This window comes from Seriola dumerili, unplaced genomic scaffold, assembly GCF_002260705.1.
Source record: "Seriola dumerili isolate Sdu_G_001 unplaced genomic scaffold, Sdu_1.0 BDQW01000138.1, whole genome shotgun sequence".
NCBI lineage: Eukaryota > Metazoa > Chordata > Actinopteri > Carangiformes > Carangidae > Seriola > Seriola dumerili.
The window spans coordinates 3,531,373-3,556,835 of record NW_019174393.1 but is presented as its reverse complement, the minus strand read 5'-3'; the positions used below and the strand labels follow the sequence as shown (position 1 = coordinate 3,556,835).

General features: G+C 41.1%; 3 protein-coding genes across 10 annotated transcripts in view; all 3 read right to left on the bottom strand.

The window, feature by feature from the left end:
- Positions 1–3,092: 3,092 nt before the first annotated feature.
- LOC111224805 (troponin T, cardiac muscle isoforms-like) lies at positions 3,093–4,199 on the bottom strand. 5 transcript variants are annotated; one of them, XM_022749463.1, is made up of 2 exons: positions 3,952–4,199; positions 3,093–3,834 (listed from the first exon to the last, which is right to left on the bottom strand). In XM_022749463.1, the coding sequence occupies exons 1-2, from the start codon at positions 4,197–4,199 to the stop codon at positions 3,348–3,350; spliced, it is 735 nt and encodes a 244-aa protein (XP_022605184.1). In that variant the 3' UTR covers positions 3,093–3,347. The 5 variants fall into 5 exon arrangements, with proteins under 5 accessions (XP_022605184.1, XP_022605182.1, XP_022605181.1 ...); XM_022749461.1 differs by having other exon boundaries at positions 3,093–4,025; positions 4,131–4,199; XM_022749460.1 differs by having other exon boundaries at positions 3,093–4,055; positions 4,140–4,199.
- Positions 4,200–8,359: 4,160 nt separating this feature from the next.
- Positions 8,360–13,358, bottom strand: kcnj8 (potassium voltage-gated channel subfamily J member 8). 2 transcript variants are annotated; one of them, XM_022749662.1, is made up of 6 exons: positions 12,838–13,358; positions 11,542–11,690; positions 11,301–11,461; positions 10,383–10,522; positions 9,436–9,652; positions 8,360–9,344 (listed from the first exon to the last, which is right to left on the bottom strand). In XM_022749662.1, exons 1-6 carry the CDS (start codon positions 13,182–13,184, stop codon positions 9,093–9,095), a joined length of 1,266 nt encoding a protein of 421 aa, XP_022605383.1. In that variant the 5' UTR covers positions 13,185–13,358; the 3' UTR covers positions 8,360–9,092. The 2 variants fall into 2 exon arrangements, with proteins under 2 accessions (XP_022605383.1, XP_022605384.1); XM_022749663.1 differs by having other exon boundaries at positions 11,308–11,461; positions 12,838–13,083.
- Positions 13,359–17,780: 4,422 nt separating this feature from the next.
- Positions 17,781–25,463, bottom strand: part of LOC111224506 (ATP-binding cassette sub-family C member 9-like) — a 48,014-nt gene continuing 40,331 nt past the window's right edge. For 2 of the 3 annotated variants that reach the window (XM_022749011.1, XM_022749012.1), the window contains exons 36-40: positions 24,650–24,758; positions 22,054–22,157; positions 21,804–21,937; positions 21,604–21,666; positions 17,781–19,826 (exon numbers count right to left, since the gene is read on the bottom strand). In XM_022749011.1, coding sequence (XP_022604732.1) covers positions 19,689–19,826; positions 21,604–21,666; positions 21,804–21,937; positions 22,054–22,157; positions 24,650–24,758 — 548 coding nt within the window. In that variant the 3' untranslated portion in view covers positions 17,781–19,688. Of the gene's footprint in view, positions 19,827–20,634; positions 20,946–21,603; positions 21,667–21,803; positions 21,938–22,053; positions 22,158–24,649; positions 24,759–25,463 lie in introns of all 3 variants that reach the window. The other variant, XR_002665227.1, reaches the window with a different exon arrangement.

The following is a 25,463-nucleotide window of genomic DNA, read 5'->3' as shown; positions in this document are numbered from 1 at the left end:
CAGAAAATACATGTTTTAACACTGAAATCTGACATTTTTGTCCAGTGTGCGAGTACGAGTGTTCATGTTTATTGTAGTACAATAAAGTCACCTATGTTTGAGCTGTCGGTTTATCACTGCAGCAAAATGTATGTGCACAGCTAGAGGTGGTTTTTAATGTATAAACAGTGCTTCTAATGTGAACTGCAGCCAAACTGTGGCTGACATAAAGATCTCTTTGGAGTGAGGTTCCTGAAGTAGTAAGACAAAAGTGCAGTCTTCTTAAAGTATTGCTAAATAATACGAAAAACAGCTGCTGACAGACTTGTTCAAAAATATCCACCATCTGTCAGAAACTTAGAGAAGTAAGGAGCTTTGACATCTTTTCGAAAAATTAATTCATCAAAACCTATCGTGGTCTAGATTAAGTGAATTCCCAACAGAAGCGAGCAGATCTCTAATCCTGTTTCAGTGAAAACAAGTGCGCATTAAATGCAGCCAACAACCATCCTTACCATGCAAAACAACACAGGACTGAACGGCGAGAATCAGCATCGCTCTGATTCAAATGCAGATTTTCTGCGGACAAACCTGCACCAGATAATAAGTTCCTGGTCAGAGTTCAGAGTCTGGCGCAGGAACTGTCAATCATGCAGTGATTACATTATTCTCTAGTCTCTGCTGGGTATTAATGAGCAGGCAACACCCCCCTGAAGACCCTGTAGCTGCTGTTCCTGGTGCACACACACACACACACACACACACACACACACACACACTCATGTTGATGTGAGCAGCCACGTTTCAACTGCATGTGAATCAGAGTAAAGTGCACACTTTCTTTCAAACCTAAATGGGATCCATCAACACAACACAGCAGGAGCAGATGTATATAAACTGAAAGAACAACTTGTTATCAAATTCAACTTCAGCAGCAGAGTTGTGGGAACACTTTGTTCCCCCGGTGCAACATGGGTAGTCAATTGATGCACTGGTACGTCTCAATGCTGCCAAGTCAGGCATTTTTCACGACCTCATCAATACAGACCACCACACACCTTGAAGCTGAGGTGGCGGGGTGTTTGTGCGAGTGGGCGTGTTGAGGCTGGAGGAGGGGGGGGGGGGGGGGGGTATAGAGACCCCTGATTGCATAGACAGCCTCTCCCTGTCTCTATGGTAACCTGTTGACATACTATCGTGTCTGGAGGTTTTAATGCTTTGTCACGGCCATGAGAGCAAAACAGCGGTAAGGTATCGACACTCCGAGCTTGACTGACAATCAAAAACCGCAGGGGAGAGAAATTTGCTCGTACTTTGGTCTGACTTACGTTTCACTGCAGTTCATTGTTGGTAAAGAGGCGGATGTCTCTGCTGCGCACTGAAAAAGGTCTGTCTCAGCGTACTTAAAGAGGTAATTGGTATGCACCAACAAGGACAAGGAGTCTGTACCTATAATCTTTGGCTTCTATTCAGTTAGAATAGAGTTTTACTTTGTGGATATAAAGGGCTTTTCCACTTTAGTTTAAAACTGAATACAACCACATGACTGGCTCATAGACACTTGAATTCATGTTAACTGTATAATTTTACTAATAAAAAATAATATGTATTATGTACACATACACAAACATTTAGCTGTGTAATGCACTGTTTCCAGATGTGTATGTTACAAACTGGTGTCCCAGTGCCACCTAGAGGAAATAACATGTCACTGCTCTATACTTTGACATTCAGCTGAACCAGAGGAGGATTTTCAGTGGACACAAACTGAAAAGGATGGAAATCACGTCACATATGGCAATTCACTATTAAAGTCACTGCAGTGTGGTTTTAAGCATTTGATTGATCACATCCGCATATAAATCAGGTTTTTTCGATTTTATTATTTTATGGTGTATGCGCTTTTATTTATCCGTTGAGAGTAAAGAGTGACTGGAAACATGGTTATAGATGAACCGACTCTCCAACAGGAGAAATATATTCTAATCATTTATCATAGGGTTTCACCTCGCAAGTAAAATCCTGAATTCAATTAAGTTTGAATGTTGTTTTTAAAACTAAAAAAAAGGTAAAAGATTAAGATCATTTTAATTAAAAAAAAAATATGGGCAGTTGTGTTGATAAATCAAGTTAGATTCAAAACCGATTTAATAACATGGAAGTAAAAATAAAAAAACTTAAAGAGGAAATAGTGAGAGCTGTGGAAAATACTGCCAATATATTATGATCATAAATCATAGGAACTTTTTAATGTTAATATTAATTAAATAAATAAAGTCCTTGTAAACTGGGTGAACTAGCTTTTCTTGTGGCCTATCAATTACTACAGAGTTCTGATCTGATCAGTGAAATCAGAGCGTGATTAGAAACTGAAATAGGATTTTCTTTTATTATTGTTATGCACTAAATCTTTGTGCAGATATTTCAATATATACTGTACAGCCTTTAACACATACACATCTAGTTCATATGTCACGTAACAGTGTTTATCTAACTGATGCTGAGTTTATGGTCTATCATCATAATTTTCCTATCTGATAATTGTTTTAAATTAAATAAGTTAATTTAATTTAATTGGAAGTTGCAGAACATTAAAATCTGAGGAACTGGGCCTTTTAAATTCTAATACGATGCCTTCAGGACATCAAACGACCCCCATGTGAAGCTTCTTCCACTCTGGGTTCAACATAGAGACTAAATTAGCTGTGTAAGAAGTCAGCTGTGCCACACCTGTTAGACCCCTCCCATGCTGCTCTTAGCCTCATCATCAGTTCAGTTAAGTATTAACAAAACAGTTTTGCCTTGTTACAGAGCTACCTCTGTCAAAAACACAGCGAGCATGTTTCAAGAGGTTTGAAATCACAATCAGATCAAGAGGATTTAGAGTCACAGTAAACTGAGATACACTGAAATACAGCAGATAATTGCACAAGTATGAAAACAATGATACCTGAAAGTAAAATGAGTCTTGATTTATTGGAAACAAATGCAATTTTGACATCTTATTTGAAACGTGGGCACATTAAACTAATCATGAACAGTTACACTGGTGAACATATTGTTAGTATGCAAGAGCAAAATAAAACACAGAGGATACTCTGGTGGAGCAGGAAACCACCACACATTCAAATGTAATAAACTGAAATGGTGAATAAAGTAAATCATTTTGTCTCAATAGAAGAATCACAGATGTCATTCAAGATGTTGTGGCTTCATTTCATTCACTTGAGTCCCCCAGGCTCCTGAAAAAGGAGGTTCCCCTCCATCTACACCCAATCCCTGGGATAGCTTTTATGATACAAGTTGTAAATAGGAGCCAAATAGTCCAGAAACAAAATCGGCAGTCCGGTTGCCGTGGACTCTGCCCCTCACTTCCAGGAGCCAGACTTGCCCTTGGCGCCGCGGGACGTCTTAGATGCCTTGGAGCCCCTCTGGTGGTCGTTGACTCGGTTTCGCAGCACGTAGATGTCGTACTTCTGCCTCTTGAGCTTTTCGGCCAGCTCAAACTTCTCGGCGTGCAGCTGGTGGAGCCACTGCCACAGGTCCTGCGCCTTCTCTGCCAGCTTCTCCTGGCTCAGGTGGTCGATGTTGAGCGGCTTCCTGCGCTCCATCAAGGCCTTCTTCTTCTCCTCTCGTGCCGTCAGCTTCTTGCCCTTCTTCTGGTCCACCTTCTGCAGGTAGCCACCGAACGACTTGTTGGTGAATATCTTCTTCTTCTTGGCTTCCTCCTCGGCGCGCAGCTTGGCCGCCTCCTCCTCTCGCCTCGCCCTCTCCTCGGCCAGCCGCGCTTGGCGCTCACGCTCCTGCTCTGTGCGGACACGTTGCTGTTCGGCTCTGTCAGAGCGGCGGCGTTCGATGCGGTTGCGCAGCGAGACCAGCTCCTCCTCCTCCTTCTGACGGTTGGAGAAGTGCAGCTCGATCAGCGTCTGGAGGTCGTTGAAATCCTTTTCTACTCTCTTGCGGTGGAGGTCATCAAAGTCCACCTTCTCACCATCAGGGAGCTTCGGAGGAGCGATATTTTGGAACATAAGTCGTCGCCGTTTGGACTCTTCTTCATGCTCGTTCTCATCAGCATGCTCTTCTTTCTTCTCTGCTTCAGTGTCCCTCTGCTCCTCTTCTTCTTCCTCCTCCTCTTCTTCTTCTTCTTCAACTTCTTCAACCTCCTCTTCCTCTGCCTCCTCCTGCTCATATTCCTCCACAATTTCCTCAGTGTCTGACATGATGGTACCTCGGAGGCTATCCAGGGAAGAGAGAGAGCGGGATGAACACACCGAGACCAGCTGGTGTCTCAGACAACAGAGATGACTGAGGTCTCGGGCGTGTAGCTCGGGGGGTTTTTAAGGGTTTGCCTTCATCATGTGATCATAGGCTGACCAAAGTCTCCAGAGTGTGGGTCAGCAGCAGGGCGGATTTTGAGACAGATGGAATAGTCTATTTTCTCCTTCACCAAGTCTTGTCAGTCACATACACACTCCCCCCCACTTATCCCCCTAAAGACCCCCCCCCGACGCTGTCTACTCTGACCCTGCAGTGCTCCTCATTCCTTTGTAAGGACAAGATGAGAGACTATTTCAGATTCACAACAGATGCACACACACACTTGTGCTTTCCAGTCCCACAAAAGCAACACACAGTATCATCCACAACAAATAACATCCATACTTTCACAGGCCCACCGAGCCGCCTGCACCGACAAGACACAGAAATGTGGAGGCAGGAATATGGAGGATAAATAGAGAGAGAGAAAAAAAAAAAAAAAAGGTACCACAACTCCTTCCTGAATTGTGGATTATTCCCTTGACTTCCATGCCAGACTATGAATCATCCAAATGTGTCTGCAATTTGGGGGAACTTGCTAATCCATCATGATAGTTTAAAAGCCACGGTTGAAAAGCATGTGGTGTTTAAGAACTTCCATTAACAAAGCAAATTGCGATCTCTTAAGTACGTCAGAGCCAGCGAGGATTTTAATGGTGGGAAGTTACAGCTGTCACATTTTCCGAGTTGAGCCGACACCATGAATCTCATGTGCCCAGGACATTCGAGGTATTAGAACCAACAAACTAATGATATTTTTGAGTTACAAGAGTAACTACGTGTAAATTTGATTGTCTGAACAGATTATCTATCTATCTATCTATCTATCTATCTATCTATCTATCTATCTATCTATCTATCATCTCTGTAGTCAGTCAGAGCACCAACACTTTTTTCCTGTAAAGACGAGCAGCACTTAAAGATAGATAGGCGCCACGAAAGAGCTTCAGTAAGAACAATGACGTGCAAGACGAGCTTTACTGTCCAGGCCTCGTCTCCACTTTGGAATGTAATGAAAACATTCTTGCTATTGGAGGCTTTCTGTTTTCAGCTCTGAGTGGATTAAAGCTTAATTGCTCCCACGGGGTAACATTTAAATACTGGTGTCAAGATTTTATGTTCCCACGTTTTGAGTTATAGGTGGGAAAGGACAAATGCGGTGTTCAGAGGATGAGGTAACTGACAGAGACTGACAGGTGCGCTGTGGCATCAGAAAAGAGCCAGTTAAACTGCTACATGCACCTCCTTAGGGACAACATTTGTACGTTATTGTGCTGTAACACGTCGTCTCCAGGGCGGGTATATTTCAGTCTTATTATAAATCTTCTGGGGCTCAGACTGAGTGAGGGTAATTGTGGCCTTAGGAGGCCACAAAACAAGTCTTAAAGCCTGTGAGAATGTCCCATGTCTGTCTCATCCAAGAGTGGACTGAGCTCTACTAAAACACGCCTGTGCACAACATGAGGACAGCAGGTGGTTCCAGTATAATCAAGGCGCCCTCGGTGGCCGGTTGCAAGGGACAACTGTGTCCATCAGCAAAGAAAAGAAACAAATGACGAGGGCTATAAATAGCTTCACCCTCTGCTGTTTAACATGGCACAAAATTAACAAAAAGCGATAGATTAAAACTCCTGCATGTTTAAAGTCAACGCCACTGATTCAGTCTGAGTCACGGAGTTAAGTCTTTTCTTAGACAAGAGAAGTGTGTGTAGTTCCTAGAAAGAAGTATATATATATATATATACGTATATATTTCAGCAGGCAGCCGTGAGTGCACAGTGACCTCGTGTGGTCAATGTTGTGCATTACTGTGTCCCACAGTGTTTCTCTCAGTTGGGATTGAAAGTGTAAATTGTCAGTCACCTGCTTAACTGAGAACATTAACTGTCCACGCCGAATCCTGTTTTTGGTATTAATGTGTCTGCTTTTTTGGTGCATATTTGGTTTCACAAAGGTACAAAATACACAACAAAAACCCAAAAACTCAATATTTTTAACACTTTGTTGAAAGAATTTATCTTAATATGTAGAAAAACAATACAAATAAAAAAAAGAAAAAGAAAATCCCTAATTAGTACTCACCAATCACAGCACATGCGACCTGTAGCTCACCTCGTCTTCTTCTTCCAGTTACCTGTGTGCTAACAAAAGAAAAACAGATGACACATTTAAGTATAAGTAGCATTTGAGTGAAGCTGGTTGAGATGTAGCAAATTCTAGCTATTTATAATGTTTATTAATTTAACCAACAGTAATGCATGATGATGATTTTATGAAGGTACCATATAATTTGTGTGTGAAATCTCAAAGACCCAGCACACCTATAGTCCACAGGTGTTTTCACTTATGTTGACAAATTAGTGCTGTGCTCCGTGCGTCGCCATCTTGGTTTTTTTGGAGCCAGAAGAAACCATATTTGGATGAGAGGGTGGAGCTGGGGGTGGGGGTGGGGGGGGTCTGACCTGTGTCCTCGAGGACGCTAAGTACGCCCACCTGCATCGGCAACGTGACAACAACAGGCTCCTGGCTGAGCCGTGCTAAGATGTTGCTAACACGGTTAGCTTTCACAAATGTTAAATTAGTCTTATAGGCTAATTACATACAACCACATTTGGCAAATATCATATATGTGAGGAGTAACTTGTAATGTTATCGTAGTTGAAGTTAGCATGTGTGCTAACGTTAAACTGTAAAACCAGTGTAAAACTATTTCTACTACAATTTCTACTTGTTACTAAATAAGATTTATCCACTCCAAATGCAACAAATGAAATATAATAATGAATAATGTCAATTAAAAGTTATAAATGAAGATAGAAAAAGTTGTCCCCACCGTCTTCTCTTCATCTCTTCCCTCCACTCCTCCACAGTCTTTGCACCAACAGTCACACAGTGGGACACACCTGCAATGTGAAATACACCACATTTCATACCCATTATTGTAATCAACCATCAGTCTATTTGCGTGCTCTTACTTTGAAAAGCGGAAATTGCGATCACTTGTTTTCCCGGAAGTGGCCCGAGCGATACAAGTCTCAAAACTGTGTGTGTAAAATGCAAAAACCACAAGCGTAGAACTGACATTTACTCACAGAAAATTAATCACAAATGTCTGTTTGAAAGTTGTAAACGTTAGGTAGATATTCACAAATACTTTTAATTTACTTGTAAATTGTAAATAAATTATTTGTAAATGAATTGATGTATGCACAGATATGTTTTTATTCGTGGAATTTGTACATTTGCATATCCGTTTTATGTTTGCAAGATATTTTTTATGAGTTTACAAATTTATTTTCTGTATTTGTGGAAAGTGTTTTATATTCACAGCACAGGATCTGTTCACACAAATAATATTGAGACAAAGCCACCTCCATATATTATCTACTAAATGAATGTATTTCTTTACTGGGATCATTCATATACAGACAGTTCATATACAGAAACATTCAGATGAAGTGAGTGAGTTTATTCTCAAACAACACAAGTCACAAACGAGTGAAAATTACAAATGTACAAATGTATGTTGAACAGAATAGTGTTTGTATTTATTGCTTTAATAATGAATAGTTTTGTAAATGTGATGAAAACCGTCGGTGAAACACTTGCATCATCTGCCTTTGGCTGTTTTAACCTCAGGAAAATTGTTGTATAATGAGTCACTTGCTGATTTGTGTAACAGACCTTTTCTGTATTTTGCAGCACTCTGCTCTGAAGTGCATCCCAGTCACGTGGATCAATGATAGAGGTCCTACTCTAAATCAGTGGCTGGATAATGAAACAAGCACTGGAGCTTTCTCCACAGCCTTAAAGGTTGAACCCTCGAGCCAATCTTTAATACCTGGGAGCCACTAAATCTCAAAGGATAAAGGCTGGACTGATAGAACCAGTCTGGAAAAATGCAGTGGAGTTACAGCTTTCCAGATGTAAGAACAGCTGTCCCTGGATTTGATTGTTGTTTTTCATCTCGGTTGTTTCGTCTGTATTTTGTGTTGGTTTATTGTGTTTTTTTGTTGTTGTTTTTTTATTTCTGCTTTACAAAAAAAGTTTAATAAAAATATTTGTATTATCTATTTATCTTTTGATTATTTAAAAAACAAAAAAAAATTAATAATTAATGTGAAAAATATCCATCACAAGGTCCCACAGCCCGAGGCAACATCTTCAGATCGCTTTTTCTGTCTACATTGATTAATCGCTCAAATGTGTCACTAATTATTCAGCTAAGCGCATCTGTGTCATGTGATATCTCATCATGCACCTGCAGCAGGCAGGCCGTCATGTAGTGATGGAGTTAACGTGCATCAGTTCCGGGAAACATAGGAAACGGTGGGTGTCGGTGGTTTGATGTGCGTCTCATGTTACAGGTGTGTGTTCGTGTTGCACTTAAAACTGTTTAGTGAGAGAGTGAAAAATGACCATCACAGTTTCAACAGTCACAGGAGAAGAGAAGCATCAAATCCTCAGATTCTAGAAGCTAGGACCAGTGAATGTTTGATTAATTTTTATCTAATTGGTGATTCAATTTAATGTCAGTCTTTATCTTCGGCAGCGAATTATCTCTGCAGATATCTCTATATCCAGACTGAGGGGTCTAAGGAAATAAAATGATGTGTGTTGTAGAGATCGTAAAGCCTTGGAGAGTAACATTAGCAGTAAATGTGTTGCGAGACAAGTCTAGATAAGGCAGGGAACAGAAACAGAACGAGTCCCATCAGCGCAGGAGACACAGCCACACCCACGATCCTCCTTCCCACCAGGAGGAGCAGGGCGGCCAGCAGGAGCCAGGCCTCATGTCAGGTGACAGCGTTCAGGGTCTGGCCTCCGTCGCCAGGGGTGAAGAACTGGACTTTGGGCGAGGCGATCCCCGAGTTGTTCCGGCGCAGGCTCCCGCTGCTCCCTGCGCCTTTACGCATGGAGTTGTTGCGTCTCATGGAGTTACGCTTCCTCAGAGAGTTCTGGTGCGACAGTTCGCTCTTCTGGAGAGTTTGAATTAAGATGGACGGCTTCTCGTCCAGCTCTCTGGCGCTGCACAGCGGCGTCGTCACCTTAAAGAGCCAAAGGTTAGGTGTTAAGAAGCGCAACAACATCTGTGAGACTTTGTTTGAATCCGTTGCGTTTAACTTTTTTTTTTTTTACCTTGACTGTGTTGCCAAACTTGGAGTAGTCCACAGAGTACACGCCCTCCTCCTCCGTTACTATGGGAACGAAGCGGTGACCCCACTGGATCTCCTCAGAGACGTAGGAGGTCCGGGCCTGCGTGGTGATCCCCGTCGTCTCCACCACTCCCTCCAAGATGACGATCACCTCCAGGTCGCTGCACTGAAGCTCCATGGCTGACAGGTCGTACAGCGGGCTGAGGGGCAGAGACAACACACACGTCACATACTCAACCTGTGTGTGTGTGTGTGTGTGTGTGTGTGTGTGTGTGTGTGTGTGTGTGTGTGTGTGTGTGTGTGTGTGTGTGTGTGTGTGTGTGTGTTTGAATCTCTCTCAGCTGCTGCTACCTCTACGTCTCGTTATACCTTCACATCTCTCCATGGATGTGCACCTCCTTACTCGGCAGAAATCCTCAATCATTAATAAAAAAAATATTTAAAAATAAATTAATTAATTAAGATCAAAAAAGTTTTTATTTTCCCTCTTTTAAAATTGTATTTTTCATTTGCTTCCTTTTTGGTTTTATACTGAATTTTGGTTTTATACTGAATTTTTTCAAGTGATATCTTGATATCTAACCAGAGAACTGAGGTGTATTCATGCCGGGAAAATGTCAAAGTAAAATACAAACAAAAACAGAAAGAAACAAAAAGCCAGTATGGCAGGGTTTTTGTTGTTTGAGTAGATATTTACTGCCGCTCTTTGGTCCTGTAAGTTTGTTTCCGTCCAGCAGATGGAGCCAGTGAGTTACACAAATGAAAGCAGCTCAACCAAGAATGATTTTCCTTTCTCATATTGTCTCTTTTGGATAAGTTTTAAAAGCAAAAACTTTTCAGAATTTCCCAAGAAAAGAAAAATCTGAGGAAACGGCAGCAGAGAGAACGTGTGACTGCATCCACACCAGAGCAGGTGTTGTGTTTTTGTACCTGTTTTTGTCGATGACGTGGCAGATGATGAGCGGGGCGAGGAGGAACAGGTTGTTGCTGGCCACGGCGCTCTCCGTCTGGACGTCGATCTGATGGATGGGGATCACCTCCCCCTCTGGTGTGGTCGTCTTCCTCACCACCTGAGGAGCAATAACCATTCACCATGTGATGAACAATAATAACTACAGGACGAGAAGGGAGCAACTGCAATAACTTCCCCATTTTTTTCCAACTCTGACAAGAATTTCCTACATGAAACTAAAATAAAAACAACAACTGATGTTAAAATAAAAGTGTGTCAGGTGGTTAAAACAGAGGGGGAGGGGGACAGGTGTTTTCAGGTGTTCTAAAAACAACTGGAAGTCAATTATTGTAGCTCCACCTGCTAATTTAACACATTTGTCAACACAGTCAGCTCATGAAGGTGATTAAGGTCATTCTCAGTCATAGAGTCATAACTCAGTCAAATCTGAACACACAGACATGAAACACACATTTTTATATTCAGCACGACCCGCTCTCCCCCAGGATATAATTATCTCTGATATCCACTGTGAGGGAACGTCCATAAATCCACTTGTAAATCATAGACAATAGACACGTCAGAACTTGTCTGAGAATCGTCACATCTCAAAAATTCTTTTGAGTCTCACAGTAATCCAGTGATAACTGTCTGTACATTCATGAGTTCACTGCAAACAGGAAGTGCTAATAGCTAATTCAGCTACTTTTAGAATTACAGGAACTGTAGTTTCAAAACATAGAGCATGATTATTATAATTAGGAAGTAAGAAAAAGAGTAATAACAGTGGTTATATGCTGCATCACCGAGGCTCAGAACGACCCACCGACCTGAGGTGAGATGAGACTTCCTGAGCCTGAGAATCAGACTTGGGTGAGAATGAAGTAGAGCAACACCTGTAACCTGACGGTGGCTCCTATGATCATGCTCTTCCTCAGATCCCCGATGCGAATCATGAAGCACAGGCGGTTGTTTCTGACGGCGATCACGGCGTGACGGCTGAAGATCAGCGTCTCCGCTCGACGGTTCGACTGGGCCGTCTTCATGAAGATACAGCCTGAGGAGAGAGAAACACACATTTCCACGGTTACTCGTTGTGTCTTCGCAGCCCTCGGTGTCACAGCTCGTGAGTCTTACCCAGCATGACAGCGTTGATGATGAGCCCCACTATGTTCTGCAGGATGAGGACGGTGATGGCGGTCGGACACTGCTCCGTTATCATCCGCACTCCGAAGCCGATGGTCACCTGAACCTCGATGGAGAACAGGAAGGCTGAGGTGAACGACCTGGAGGGAGAGATTTTAGAAACAAATCAGTCACAGTTGGTTGAATGTGACAAATTATTTCAGGGTCCTTTAAAGTTTCAGACGCGTACAGACTCTGTGTGTTTGGCCCACGTTGAGAGTTTGGCAGATGTAATGGGAATATTTTTAGAAAAGAAAAAAAAAACCTGTAGCTTTAAAATTTTCTGTTTAGTGAATTCATCTTAAATCAATTTTTCTCCGGGACATTTGTTCCCATTTAAGGCATCGCTCTGTTTATATTTGCTCGCACAGCTGTTTGGTTGCTGAAGTCATATTTTCATATTCAAGGTGGTTTGCTTCACTGACACGATATAAAATACTCTGTAACAAGTCATTGTTCTCACTTAGTGGTTCCCAACATAGGGATCTGGATCCTCCAAAGGGTCACAAGGTAAATCTGGGAGGATCAATAAAGTTCTGAAACACGAACCTGGATTAAATTTTCTGACTTTTCTCAAATATTTTTCTTTTCTGTGAGATATTGGAGCGTTTTACCTCTTTGGGCCTCAGACAGTTTTTGAATGACTCCATTGTGAAGAAAAAGAGAGGAAATCTCTCGTTGTTGAAGCAGCTACCTACCAGGTTGGGGTCAAAGGTCACAAACCAAAAAGGCTGGAAACTACTGTTAAAATCTTTTAAAATATGTCATATTTTTATAAGTTTATCATATTTTTTAATGTAAAATCTTAATCTGAAAAGTAAGTAAAGCTCCTAAACAGATGTAGTGGGCGAGTATCTGAGTTCATGTAGGAGTCAGTAGAGGAGTGGAAGTATGTGAGATGTAAAGGAGAGTGAGGAAGAGGAGGAGGAGGAGGAGGAAGAGTGGGGGCTAAGAGGGAGGTGCAAAACACTCCCTTCCCCTCCTGTTACCTTCACTTTATTTCATCTGAAATAATGAGGGCAAAACTTTTCATAACTTCCTATCATAATTCATGTCTTTCTCTCTCTCCCTCCTCTTCCTCTATGGAGTTTAAAAATGGAGGAAGAGGAGGAAGAGGAGGGTGGGCGTTAGGAGGTTTGAGGATGGAGAGAGAAAGAGTTTCAGTGACATCAAACACATTAAACGCACTTTAACAATCTACTCTGCGCTTTAAATTTGAACTGTTATAACACTGACGGTGTTTCTTACTTGACCTCGGTGACGCAGTGGGTCCGGTTCCGCTGCTGCGGGTCCAGGTCTCCGTGCGCAAACGCGACCAGCCACCAGCTCATGGCGAACAGCAGCCAGCTGCTGACGAACGTAGTGGTGAAGATGACCAGCGTGAAGCGCCATTTCAGGTCGACCAGCGTGGTGAACACGTCCTGCAGGAATCGGCCCTGCTCGCGGATGTTCTTGTGCGCCAAGTTGCACGAGCCGTTTTTGGCGATGAAGCGCGCCTTGTTCACGCGGTCCCTGAACACCGGCTTGCGGGGCATGCGGGAGGCGAGCCCCGGCAGACCGAACTCCTCCGGGATGATGCTTTTCCGCGCCAACATCTTGATGCTGAAGAAAAAGCGTCAAAGCTGTTTTTTTATTTTATTTTATTTTTAGAGTCCCTCTTCAGTGCGTCTTTACGCACGGACACAACATGACGCGCTCCTCCGCTCCTGTCGACATTTGGAGATGTTTCGGAGTGACCATATGTGCGCCGCCTCCGCTCAGCTCCTCTGAGGACTGGGACGGTCTCCTCTCTGCTGTTGACGTAGTCCAACTTCCAGAGTCCAGACCCGGTCAGACCAGGGTGCTGCTGCCTTCAGGGACTGTTCAGAGGCAGTCGGAAAACACGATATTACGAGTTAAAACACACGAATCATGTCTCAACCTTTAAATATGGTCCCCTGAGTTCAATCACTGGTTCACCCTTTCATCACGAGTCTAAGATGATCAATTCTGTTATTTTATACACGAAATTACTAATTTCATTCACATGTTCATCTCAGTTGGGCTTTTGTCTCTCAGGTTAAGGAGCAAACAAGCAGCAACATTCATACATTAACTTTTGTAGCAGGTGAAACATTAATTTCAGGCCTAAAATGAACATTTCTGTTTTGCAGAAATCAAAGAAAACAAGTCAGATTGACTCAGAATGTGACAATAAGTCTGTTCTTCTTCTTTCTCTCAGTTTTAAAGCAAAAAGAGACGAATCGTTTATAAATTAGACAAGATACAGAAATGGTCTCCAGGTAAACCGAACATTTTATACAATGAGAAACGTACATCGAAATGTTAGTTATTTGTTTCCCATGAATGTGTTGCACCTGTAGTTTGTAGTTTTTAGTGACCTTAACTTTATTTTTTACATTTACTGTTTACTTTTGTACCATTTGATGTTATTTACTTTTGATGTCTGAGCTGCTTACATTTCAATAAAAACTGGAATAAGGTGGATGTTTTCTATCATTTTTTCATCAGCTGTTTGCAGGTAAGATAAGACTCTAAACCTTTTATGTTTATGCTAAAATTTCTGTTTTGCATCTGAGTAATTACATAAAATACAAAAATAAACCACATCTTTTTTTTTCAAAACTGATCATAACATAGTTTTACTTGTATATATGATGAAATATTTATTCAAAACTTACATATTTCTTGATCTAAACTGGACTTTGACTGTCTTTTGGATTTTTTTAATTCTGAATTGAAATAATATTTAGCAATTTATGACTTAATCACCAAGTGGCGCCATTTAGCAACATATTGTGTGTCAGCTGGTGTGTCGCAGGTCAAGACAGAGAAGGCTTCACTTCACTCAGAACCATTTTATTATCATTATTTCAAGTGTAAAAAAAAAAAAGAGGCACACATAATAATACTTTGCTATATGTTTAGAAATCCTTGGATACACAGGCGACTACATACAGAATGTACATTTACATACTTTTAGATTTATTAAAAAAAAAAAGAAAAAGACCTCAACTCGACCTGCGCGTGTGGAAATGATATTTGCATTTTGCTAACAGTCAAATGTGCATTCAAGAGAAGAGAGAAAAGTGTCTGCATAGCTCTGATAGTGTGCGCGCCAAAGTGGAAATTCACCCACATTTCCACTGATATGCTGTTTTTTTTTTAAAAAATGACACTTTACATTTGTTTGTTTCCTCAAACTATGAGACAGGAGATGTTAAAAATATGTGAAATTAGTTTTTTTCCACTTAAGATTTAAGAGAAAACACGCAGCTGCTTTCAGTTTCAAATAAATGCTACAGAAATATTAACACTTTTCTACACAGAAACATGCGTCCTGCTTTTTCATCAAGTTTCTTAAAACTGTAGAAAAGAAAATAATTTGTCTTTCCGCCTTTCTCCTTTGTGTGTGTATTGTCTCATAATTTGCCCTGACGTCCTCTCAAAGACAAATATGGTTTGGTGTGAAATGAAGAATTTACAAGGCAGCGGTCTGAAGGTTCTGACTGATGGACGCACACACGCGCACACACACGCACACGCGCGCGCACACACGCACGCACACGCGCACACACACACACACACACACACACACACACACACACACACACACTAACTAAACAAAAAAGATTTATGAATCGTAGCCAAGGGCAGAAGAAAAAAAATGGCGGCTGAATCAGGATCAAAGAAGAGGAAGAACAGTCTGTCATTAAGAGAGGAGAAGATGGAGAAGCAGAACTTGGAGCAACTGCAGAGACAAAAGATAAAAAAAAAAAAAAACAAGAAAAAATAACAGTGAAGAGAAAGACGCAGAGAGGCAGATGTTTGAGGATGAGTCGGGAGTTAAAGGTTTTAGTTTGAGCCACAAAAATGAAAGAAGGAAAAACAAACTGCGGCTACAGCTTCCATGCTCATGATCAATAAATCAGACATGGACGTATCAGCTCTACGTGAGACTAAAGCAGTTGTGTAAGAATGGAAAAACCACCCAGCTGCAAAACTGAAGTGGCAACATGTTGAGATGACACATCTGAGAGCCTCAGTAAAAAAGAAAAAAGAAAAAGATGTTGAAATTGTGGCAAAAGAATCTTTTTGGCATTTAGTCTGTACAGTACAACGTGATTTCACAATCTCATTTAAAAAGCAAAGTATAATCAATACACAATAATACAAAGGGACAATAGCACCACTCCCAGAGAGACGGAACGAGTGATTCTAGAAAAACCTATGTTGGCAGTTGTGTGTAAATTTGCCTCAGTAGAAGAACAAGCAAAAACTGGTTTCTAATGCAAAAATAAAGAGAGAATTGTAAACTAATATATTCACTGATGGATCCTTATAAAAACATGAACTGGAATATGATATTATTACATAATAGTCTGGCTAATAACCTCCCACAAAACAAAGGCAACTGTTGTTTTCATAACTTTGATTTTCGTACGTTTTAAACACGACATGTGGCTGTTTTCGCCCTGTTTCCAGTCTTTATGCTAAGCTAAGCTAACACGTTGTTGGCTCTCCACCAGATAACAAATAAACATGAATCAGACATAAAGGAATAGTCACTTCTATCTTTCTGTTTGTGAGGGTCATGTAATTATAATCCTAAAATCCTAAAAGCTAGTTATGGAAGTAAAAGTCCTGACAACTGTCTGTGTTCACTTAAAACCCGTGTAAACTACAAGTCCCATGGAGCACTGCAGCATCACCCCACGCTTCAGCGTCTGTTATTGATGTTGTGTTAAAGCTGCATTATTTGTATATTTTGTCTTCCTTTGATTTCACTTCTCATAGATATTTTATACATTTAAACGCAGACGAACGTGTCGACTTTCACATGATGTCACTATTTAAACAGGACTTCATTTTTTTAATGTTTTGCCTCAAAGAAGCAAAAGAGCTCATGGACTGTCCGACTGACTCCCAATGATATTTTAGCTCAAAGACTCTTGAGCCAAAACAAAAACATAGGGGCTTTTTAAAAGGTAATTTTTTGACTTTATCTACACAAATGACACATCTACATCTTCAGCATCATTCTGGGTTGTGTTTCAATGTTCACTCTCCTTTGAGCTCAGAGAAACATCTGCCTCTTCAGCTGCTCGACGCTCCATGAGGCTGATGACAGCAGAGTTTGTGGACTGGAAAAAACAAAACAAGAAGCTAAAAGAGGCTTAAAAAAAAAAACAAAAAAAAAAAACAAGGTGGATTTGTTGCTATGAGCTGCACCTTTCATTTTACCTGCAGCCGTTTAAATCATTAAATTATTCAACATCTCTCAATGTGACGGGAGCTCGTGTTTTGGTGTCTATTGTCCCAGAGGATAATATGTTCAGCAAAGCATGACCGCAGACAGACAGCGGGTCCACCGGCTTCGGACCGAGCCGTGACACCCTACAGTGTTTGTACTAGTGTCGGCATAGAAATACAACTGATAAAACCAAGTGTCAGGAAAATATAGGCGGTAGTACACCAGAAACAAAATCCCAACTTTTACAAATCCGCTTTTGAAATCCTCTGCCAAAATATAATCAGTTCTTACTTGTTTCAAATTCTTTCACAACTAGTCCTGATTTATTTTGGAACAGAAATGTGCTTTCTCAGCAATCCTACGCAGTAAGGAAACATAGATTTGGTCTTAAATCAACCATTTTTCCTGTGTAAACATGAAAAGTTTCTTTTTTGTTTCTGGTAAACTTTTGCCTTCTTTCCACCAAAGTTGGCAAAGATGTGACACTCCCTTCGTTTTCTGATTGTGGCAGTTTCGGCTGCTGCTGCTGACGTCCAACTGGGGAAAGACGTAAAAGTCAGTCTTGTGGTGGAAATCCCAAGTTGGAGGAGCACTTTGTGAGGTCTGATGTCTCCTCGTTGGTTGCAGGAAATGATCCAAAACAGGCGGAAAAGACGGCAGCAAATCCACCGAAGCAAGAATCCCTTTGTCAAACTTGTTCAGAAGAGGAAGGCTTCGGCTGATGAAACACAAACCGCCAGGATTATCGACCTTACAACGGATTTGGCTTCAAGTTGGAGCAAAGATATGTCATCCTGTCCTTTCCCCCAAACTCCTGACGTCATGTGAATGCAGCATCAGACTTTTAAAATATTCAGGTTTAAAATCCTTTACAGCGAGAGATTGCACAGTGCATTGATGCATGCAGCACACAAACACTGGCACATGACACATTCAATCGTTTTTTAAAAAGCATTTAAAAAAAACAACTCCACCGTTCCTCATTATTGCATAATACAAGTGATAAAGAGTATACACTGATACAGGTGCTGCATAATCTAAAAGAAGGTAACAAATGTTTAGTTTTTTTTTTTTTACACAAGATAATTAAAGACTTTTAAAATTCTATCAATATAAAAAGATCCTTGCAGGACCTGATAGTTCAGCTCAATCCAAAACTATTCAACTCAGATACAATGAGATTTTAAATTCAGCAATTTACACTGTAAAAATCAAATCAACCATCAAACCCATTATTTCTTTATTATTCTTCTTATTGTTCACAAAATCCCCCTGAAAAAGACAAAACCAACAGAGTATTAGTCTGTAGCTCTCAACCTCGAGTCCATTGGTTCCGACTGAAGATGTAAATCTTTAAACCAGCTCAGAAATAAATATGTTAAGTGAATGGTTAAATATTAGTCTGCCTGTAGGTATTGATTATTGGTTCAGTCTTTCATGTGATATGTAGACAATGAGAAAGACTGAAAATACTGTAAGTATGTGAAGTGATGTGCACAGTGCGACCTCACAGTTAAAGAGCAACATCATTAAAAAGACGTAACCGAACAAATGAAAAATAAAACTTTCTCACCGACCTTTAGCGGCACCTGTTTATGCAGAGAGTTTTGGTTTTATTTGTCCAGGTTTTCTGGTATCTGTTTCTGTATCTCCACTACCAACGCAATGGAAGTAAATGGAATTTCATTTGGATGCTCACAGCATTTACAAAATTCAACCGCAGAGACAATGTCTTTGCTGCTGTGAATCAAAGCACAGAGATAGAGGTTGGAAGGAGTTTTCCATGCTTCAATTTCATTTCATCACCATCAGCCCAATACAATAGAGGCTACTGTACAATAGAGGCTATTGTATTGGGCTGATGGTGGAAAATTTAAAACCTGGACGAAATGCAAACACCCAAATTCTTTACATGGCCTGGCAGCACGAGAGGCGAGTGAGAAAACGGCCAACCCTTCAAATCGTGTCTGTTATTGTCGATATGATCTTGTACTTTCTCAACAGGCACCGGACGTCAATGTAACTTCAGAAAGACGTTGGACTCTTAACGACTCTAATGTCGGACGGACTTTAAATTTTGGTTGAAAATGAAAATGGGGTTGAGATCAAAACGCAGCGTTGACTGATTCCATTGTGACGTTTAGCAGACGTTTGGTTTCGCTCACGACCAGAATGTCAGTAATTTTATTCGTCCAGATGTCGCTGGCACGAGACGATTGGAAGACGTTGGATTTTGGTTACTAACCTACTTAAAAACCAACCAAATATTCTACATCAAATAAACATTGTCCTGACATTGAGTTTTGGTCACGTGACGTCACAACCTGCGTTCAACCAAATATCAACGTTTAATGATGTTGGTGACCAGCTGTCGCCCGCAGGGTACGTTTCATTAGTCATTAGCATCATAAATTAACAGAAATATTTATTTTTATCTTTCATATTTCTATTATTTATCATTATTTTGACCTTTACACTCTTAACACTGGTTGCTTAAATGTTGCTGATCCATTTGCTGATCTGTGCTTTTGCTAAATTCGTACAGCGTCATTGTGAAAATTGGAAAAACCAATTGATGGACTCGATGGTCAGTTGATCGGTTGTATAAATAAATGGCGTGTGTCTCAAAAAGGCAGAATTCAGCTGTATCAAACACACCAGCTGGTGACTGATGGTGTCTCTGGATGCACTGAGAACACGGAGAAGCTTCTCGTTAAAGAAACAGTGTATTATCGGCTTCGCTGGAGTGTTTCAGTGTCACAGAGGTCGGTCCAGCTCAAAGTAAAAAAGAAAATAAAGGAGTAGATCAACCAACTGATCTGAATGAACGCTGATCTGTGCGCCTCTACATGTCAGCTCTGACGAACGAAGCAAACATCCCGTCCTCCTGCTCCAGAAGAGTCTCGGGTTTGTCGTACTCCAAAATGTTCCCTCGCTTCATCACGATGACCAGATCAGCTGTTAGGATGGTGTGGACTCGGTGCTGGAGACACACGGAACACAAAGACGGTCAGGTTGTGGAAAAATGGTAAAGACGATTACTGAAACGCATCATGCCACGTATTCATACAGTTATTTTTCCAACATGTTTTGGTCCAGTGATTTAGCCTTAAACCAGCCAATTAGCTCTTTTGGTTAATTAGTTGACACTTGTGCTTTTTGTAGATGGCACCCAAAGAAAACTGGTCGATTTCTGCTTCATCATAATATGTTATGTCACTAGTTTAAACATTAGTTTGTGTTTCTACCACAGGAACTTTCCCCGGGTCCAAAACCTTTTAGAGAAACTAAACGTAAACACAAGAAACGACAGGACGATTCTTTGTTATTGTTCTGTCACGTGTGAAAACTGCTGTTGTTCTTTTAATCCTCCATGACAGTGGAAAAAATTAAAAATATAAATTATGTCTTAAAACAAAATGATCTTTAACGGAATTAAAAATGTTTAAAAACTCCTTTCATTGTTTGTTTTTTTTTAAATATTAAGGTCTATCCCTGTGATAAGCCAATAACAGGAACTTTGAAAGTTGTCGCTAGCTGGACGACTTCGCCGCTGGACCACATCATATACTTGTCTCTGTATATATATCTATATATTGTTTAATTTGCCAAATCTTCATGGTTCTTCAGATGTAGCAGAAACACAAACCTATAGTCTGACATGCTCTGATCTAATCCTGAAAGCACACACAATAAATGATGTCACAACACTGCAGGCTGAGGCCCAACTGCACTGCATGTATATGAAATATCTGTAATGGAGCATGCAGTATCTTTTTTTCGGTACCAACCAGGCTGTCAGTGGCAGTAAGGCGTCAGCAGACCCAGACTCAGACTCGGACTCCAGCTCTGACTCAGCCAGGAGAAGCAGAAAAGAAAAACAGAAACAGCTGGAAAAATGGAGAAAAGAGAAAAGACGGAAAAGAGACCAGCTGAGCCAAAAGCGGTCCGTGCTGGTCCGGGTCTACTTGTGAGTCCTCACTAGCACACTGAAGAGGCTCTCCTCCTGTGCTAGCAGGTTGGGACCCGAGTCACTTTCCACCAAGATCCCTGAGGAGAAGACCAACACCTGCTCGGCGTCCAAGATAGAGGACACACGGTGCTGGCGGCGGGACGAAGGCACAGAGAGGAGGACGAGGAGAACGAGGGGGAAGGGTAGAAGAAATCATGGAGGAGAGGAGATGGGAAGGACAGAAAGAAATGCAAAGAAAATACAAAAGAAAGTGGGATAAAAATAAAAGTAAAAGAAAAGAGAAGATGGAAAAGAAGAAAGTGCACGCAAAGAGAGAAGAAGAGGAAGATGGAGAGGTAGAAAAGGTGGATGACAGGAAGAGAAATGATCAAAGAAAAAGAAAAAGAAGGTGGATGGGAGGAAGAGCAGACACACGGGACAAGATAGTATCACAAAGGTCAGAAAAAAGGGAAGCAGATATGTGAAAGAAGTGGCCAAGAGGACTGACTTTACATTAAAGTGCATTTGGAAGATTAACTGCGTTAGATATGGAAAAATAGTTAGTAAGAAAACATACAAGGAAAAGATTCAGGAGAAGGATGCATAAGGCTTCCTCAAGGAGAGCGATATGTGATAGATGCACATGTATATCTGCATCTATCAGCACTGAACAAACCTAGAACCTCAGACAGCTGCAGGACTGGGATTTGATTTTAGTCTACTCTAAATAAAAGTCAGAGTTTTTATCCGCTTTGTTACATTTTTAATAAAAAGAAAAATCAACGGGAGAAGAGAGTGAAGGACTTACTGCGATCGTCACGACTGTTCTGTCTGCGAACGCAGTCATCACGACTTTCTGTAAGATATTCTCCTGCAAGGGAAGAAAAAGAAAAGAGTATTACCATTATTTAAAAAGGTGATAATGATAATTAAAAAGTAATAATGTCATCTGTGGTGTTTTAGTCAAATCACTGAGAATTATCTGATATAACACACACACACACACACCGTGGCCATGTCTATAGATGCTGTGGCTTCATCCATGATGAGGATGCTGCTCTTTCTGACAAAAGCTCTGGCCAAACAGAAGAGCTGCCTCTGACCGACACTGAAGTTCTCGCCACCTTCTGTCACGACCGCATCTGCACACAAACACAATGAACAGCAGACATGTGATTAAACAGAACTGTTAAATTACTAATTGACTCTTCATGCTAACCAATGCATCCTCTTTAGCTGACGACGTGTATTAGAGTACCTAGTCCTCCAGGCAGCGCCTTCACCATGTTCTTCAGCTGGGCGATCTCTAGCGCCTCCCAGAGCCGATCGTCGGTGCACGTCCTCTCTGGGTCGAGATTAAACCTGCAACAAGACGACACAATTTACAGCGGCTTTATGTGAGTGTGATGACGGTGTCAGAGGATGCTGAGCAGGTGCGTGTGCTCTCAGCCAGCCGTACAAACACAGAAATAAAGTTAACAGTGTCGAAGTGTGACTCATGTATTTTCAGAGCGGTATCAGAGCTTGAGTCTCCTTTTAATTTATTCATCCCTGATTGTTTACACTAACTTTTCAGATTTCAGAGCATGAACCTTACGACTGAGCAAATACACTAGAGAACCACTGGAGCTCTGCCTCTTGCACAGAAACAAACATGGACGCCAACCCAGCAGCTTTTACTGTTTATACCCGAGTGCAGTGACATTTGTGCTGCTGTAAAGGCCAGTTCCTCCACCCCCTTTACACACATGACGACATCACGACGGGGTCTAATCACCAAAGACTCACATCTCTCACTTTATTGTGTTGCACATGGCAATAAAAGTGTATTCGTCGGCTCAGAATGTGAAGTCTCTCCTGATTTGATTCAAGTGTTTCTTGATCGTCCCCAGCGAGTGCAGGGAACGTGTTGGTAACGTCAGAGCGAGTGTGTAAATTGCTCATATCATATATATATATGCTAATATACTGTAACACAATGTAAATGTGCTGTCTGCCTTGGTGATGCTCAACCGAGTCATCTGATTAATTTAAGTAAAACTACCGAACGTATTTTCAGCTGAGTGCGTTTTAAATGAGATCAACGAAATATAATTAATTCTGCATAAATCTAGCAGTTACATTTTGAACAAGCTGCAGCTGAGAAATTATTTTCTTGGCAACACTAATCAAAACGGGAAGAAACTAAAACACAAACAACCTTTACTTGATCAATAATTCAGAGGAAATGCCTCATATTTCAAGAGATTTAGGGGGAAACATGATTTAATAGTTCCAGTCGCTTGTTTGCCGTCAGTTTCTGGCTGCAGGGTCGATCGCTGCAGACGGGATGCCAAGAGTGATTTGAAAACAAACCAAATTAAACAATTTTGATTTATTTTTGTTGAGCTGGAGGAAGTTTTGAGACATCGTGTCCTGAATATCTCAGAGACAAGACACTGACATCGTGAACTGGGAAAATATTGAGCGAAAATAGATGAAATATTCGAATAAATGAGAATGAATAAATGACCCTGTATAGTTTTCTCCTCACGTGCACATGTATCTCTTTGTCACACAGAGCGGTTAATGATGTTATCGTTAATTTATTCCGGTTTATAACATCTCTAACTCTGGCTCCCTCGTTGAGGTTTCGAGAAATAACTGCAGGAATAATCACAATGTGAAAAATCTGCCGAGTTTTATTACTGAATGTGTGTGTGGCAGAGTCAGAGCGAGTCAAACAGTGTCAGAACATAACGGCTACATCCAAGATAACAGTGTGAAACAGTTACTGTCGACCATTCACCCCCCGGCTTACGTTCACATAAACAAGACACGCACGCTCTCACACTCTCACACTCTCACACACACATAATTATCTGGAGCGGCGTCTCTGTCCAAACAAATAGCACATGCTCTTTGTCTTTTATAACAAACACAGAGTCACTGTATCGTCCAGTAACACAAACACATGGAGGTTGTGAGTGTGAACGACAGAGGAGGAGGAGGAGGAGGAGGAGGAGGAGGAGGAGGAGGAGGCAGAAGACAACACAGGGTCCTTCATCCCTCCGACGACCTCCTCAGTCCATGACGTCTGTGACAAAAGTCAGATTAGGTCTCAGCCAGATTCCCACTGTGTGTTCAACCACTAACCCCACAGCTGGGACTGTGTGTCGTCATGTGACAAATGTTCCTCCTTTTCTCTGTGACTTATTTTCACTTGTTGCTGCAGTTTGGATTTTACTTTATCTGACATGCAACTACTAGTTTTTTTTTATTTGTCTTTATCTTTCTGACAAAGAGATAATTGCCGTGTTGTTTCTGCATCTTTCCTAAAGACGAGTGTGGTCAATTCAACAGTGTGAGACCCAGCTGTGGTGTCGTTGGAGAACCATTTTTCATTTGTAAATAAAAGATCCAAGACTTTTTCTATACACACACACGGAGGGTTTCTGTCTCTTAAAAATTTGTCCACAAATGTGTTTAAATGTGTGTTAATGACCAAGATTATTCCTCCACCTGACAGGTGTGGCATATCCTGATTGACAATAAAATGCCACTTTCATATGTGCAGTTTTTTGCCTGATAAATGTCTTTTTTCCAAAATAAAAAAAAATAGGCTAAGGCACTGAACTATGGATTTATAGTGTAAAACTGATTTCAAAATAAAACTGTACATTTTAGGAAGTGGCCTTTAAAATAAATTAGTATCTGCTGGAGTTGTTCCCATTTGTGAGCAGTGAAGAAACATTAAGAGGAACCCGATCTTTAGACTTCACATGATGATTCTCCAAGGAGAGTTTGGGTTATTAAAAGGATATTCTGAAGCTTTGTTTGAGTGTGAGTGTGTGTGTGTGTGTTTGTTTGTTTACCTTATTGATCCACTAAACAACACAGGATCCTGGAGGATGATGGAGAGTCGCGACCTCAGAGTCTGCAGAGGAAGTTTACAGATGTCAATCCCATCGATGACGATCTTCCCTGGAAAATAAGAAAACGTACTGTGTGTAATAACTGATCAATAACCCCCTGCAAACAGCACATTTTTAGCTTGAATCTTGAATAAATATTTTCTGTTCTGTTTATGACAAATGTTCCCGTGGGTTCAGTCAGGAGAGCTATCGCCAACACGCTGCTCCAGTTTTATTTCACTGCTTTATAAGGAAACGCTGCTAAAACAAATGCCTTAATTTACAGTTAAATGAAATGTCTGTCCAGCTGCAGTGTGTGTGTGTGTGTGTGTGTGTGTGTGTGTGTGTGTGTGTGTGTGTGTGTGAATGGAAAAAGTGACTGTGTAATCACATCCTCGTCTGGATAATCTGTCTAGAAGCTGTCCTTATCGTCCAGAGTACAAACACAACGATACAATTACGAGTTGCTTTCAAAATCCAATAAATAAAAACGAAATTTTAAGAAATCCGATCCAGAGCCTGAAGATGACTGGGAGTAACTGGGCCAAGTCTTGTTCTTTATACCCTTATCTTACTTCTCTGATAGAAGAGTCTCCTTCAGGTCCTCTTTAAAAGAACAAAATGAACCTTCATATTCTCACTTGGACCTGCACGAGTGTTTAAAAAGAACCTGAAGGAGGAACGGCTGAATAAACATTTTCTCTGACATAAACAGACACTACTATAATACAGGCTGGATGGTGGATGTTTAGGAGACGACGAGATGACGCAGAAC

Coding starts and splice junctions, on each gene's coding strand:
- LOC111224805 (XM_022749459.1), bottom strand. CDS start 4,199: ATGTCAGACACTGAGGAAATTGTGGAGGAATATGAGCAGGAGGAGGCA.
- kcnj8 (XM_022749662.1), bottom strand. CDS start 13,184: ATGTTGGCGCGGAAAAGCATCATCCCGGAGGAGTTCGGTCTGCCGGGG. Junction 11,462..11,541: donor CATCAACGCTGTCATGCTGG/GTAAGACTCACG, acceptor CTCTCTCCTCAG/GCTGTATCTTCATGAAGACG. Junction 10,523..11,300: donor GAGCCACCGTCAGGTTACAG/GTGTTGCTCTAC, acceptor ATTGCTCCTCAG/GTGGTGAGGAAGACGACCAC.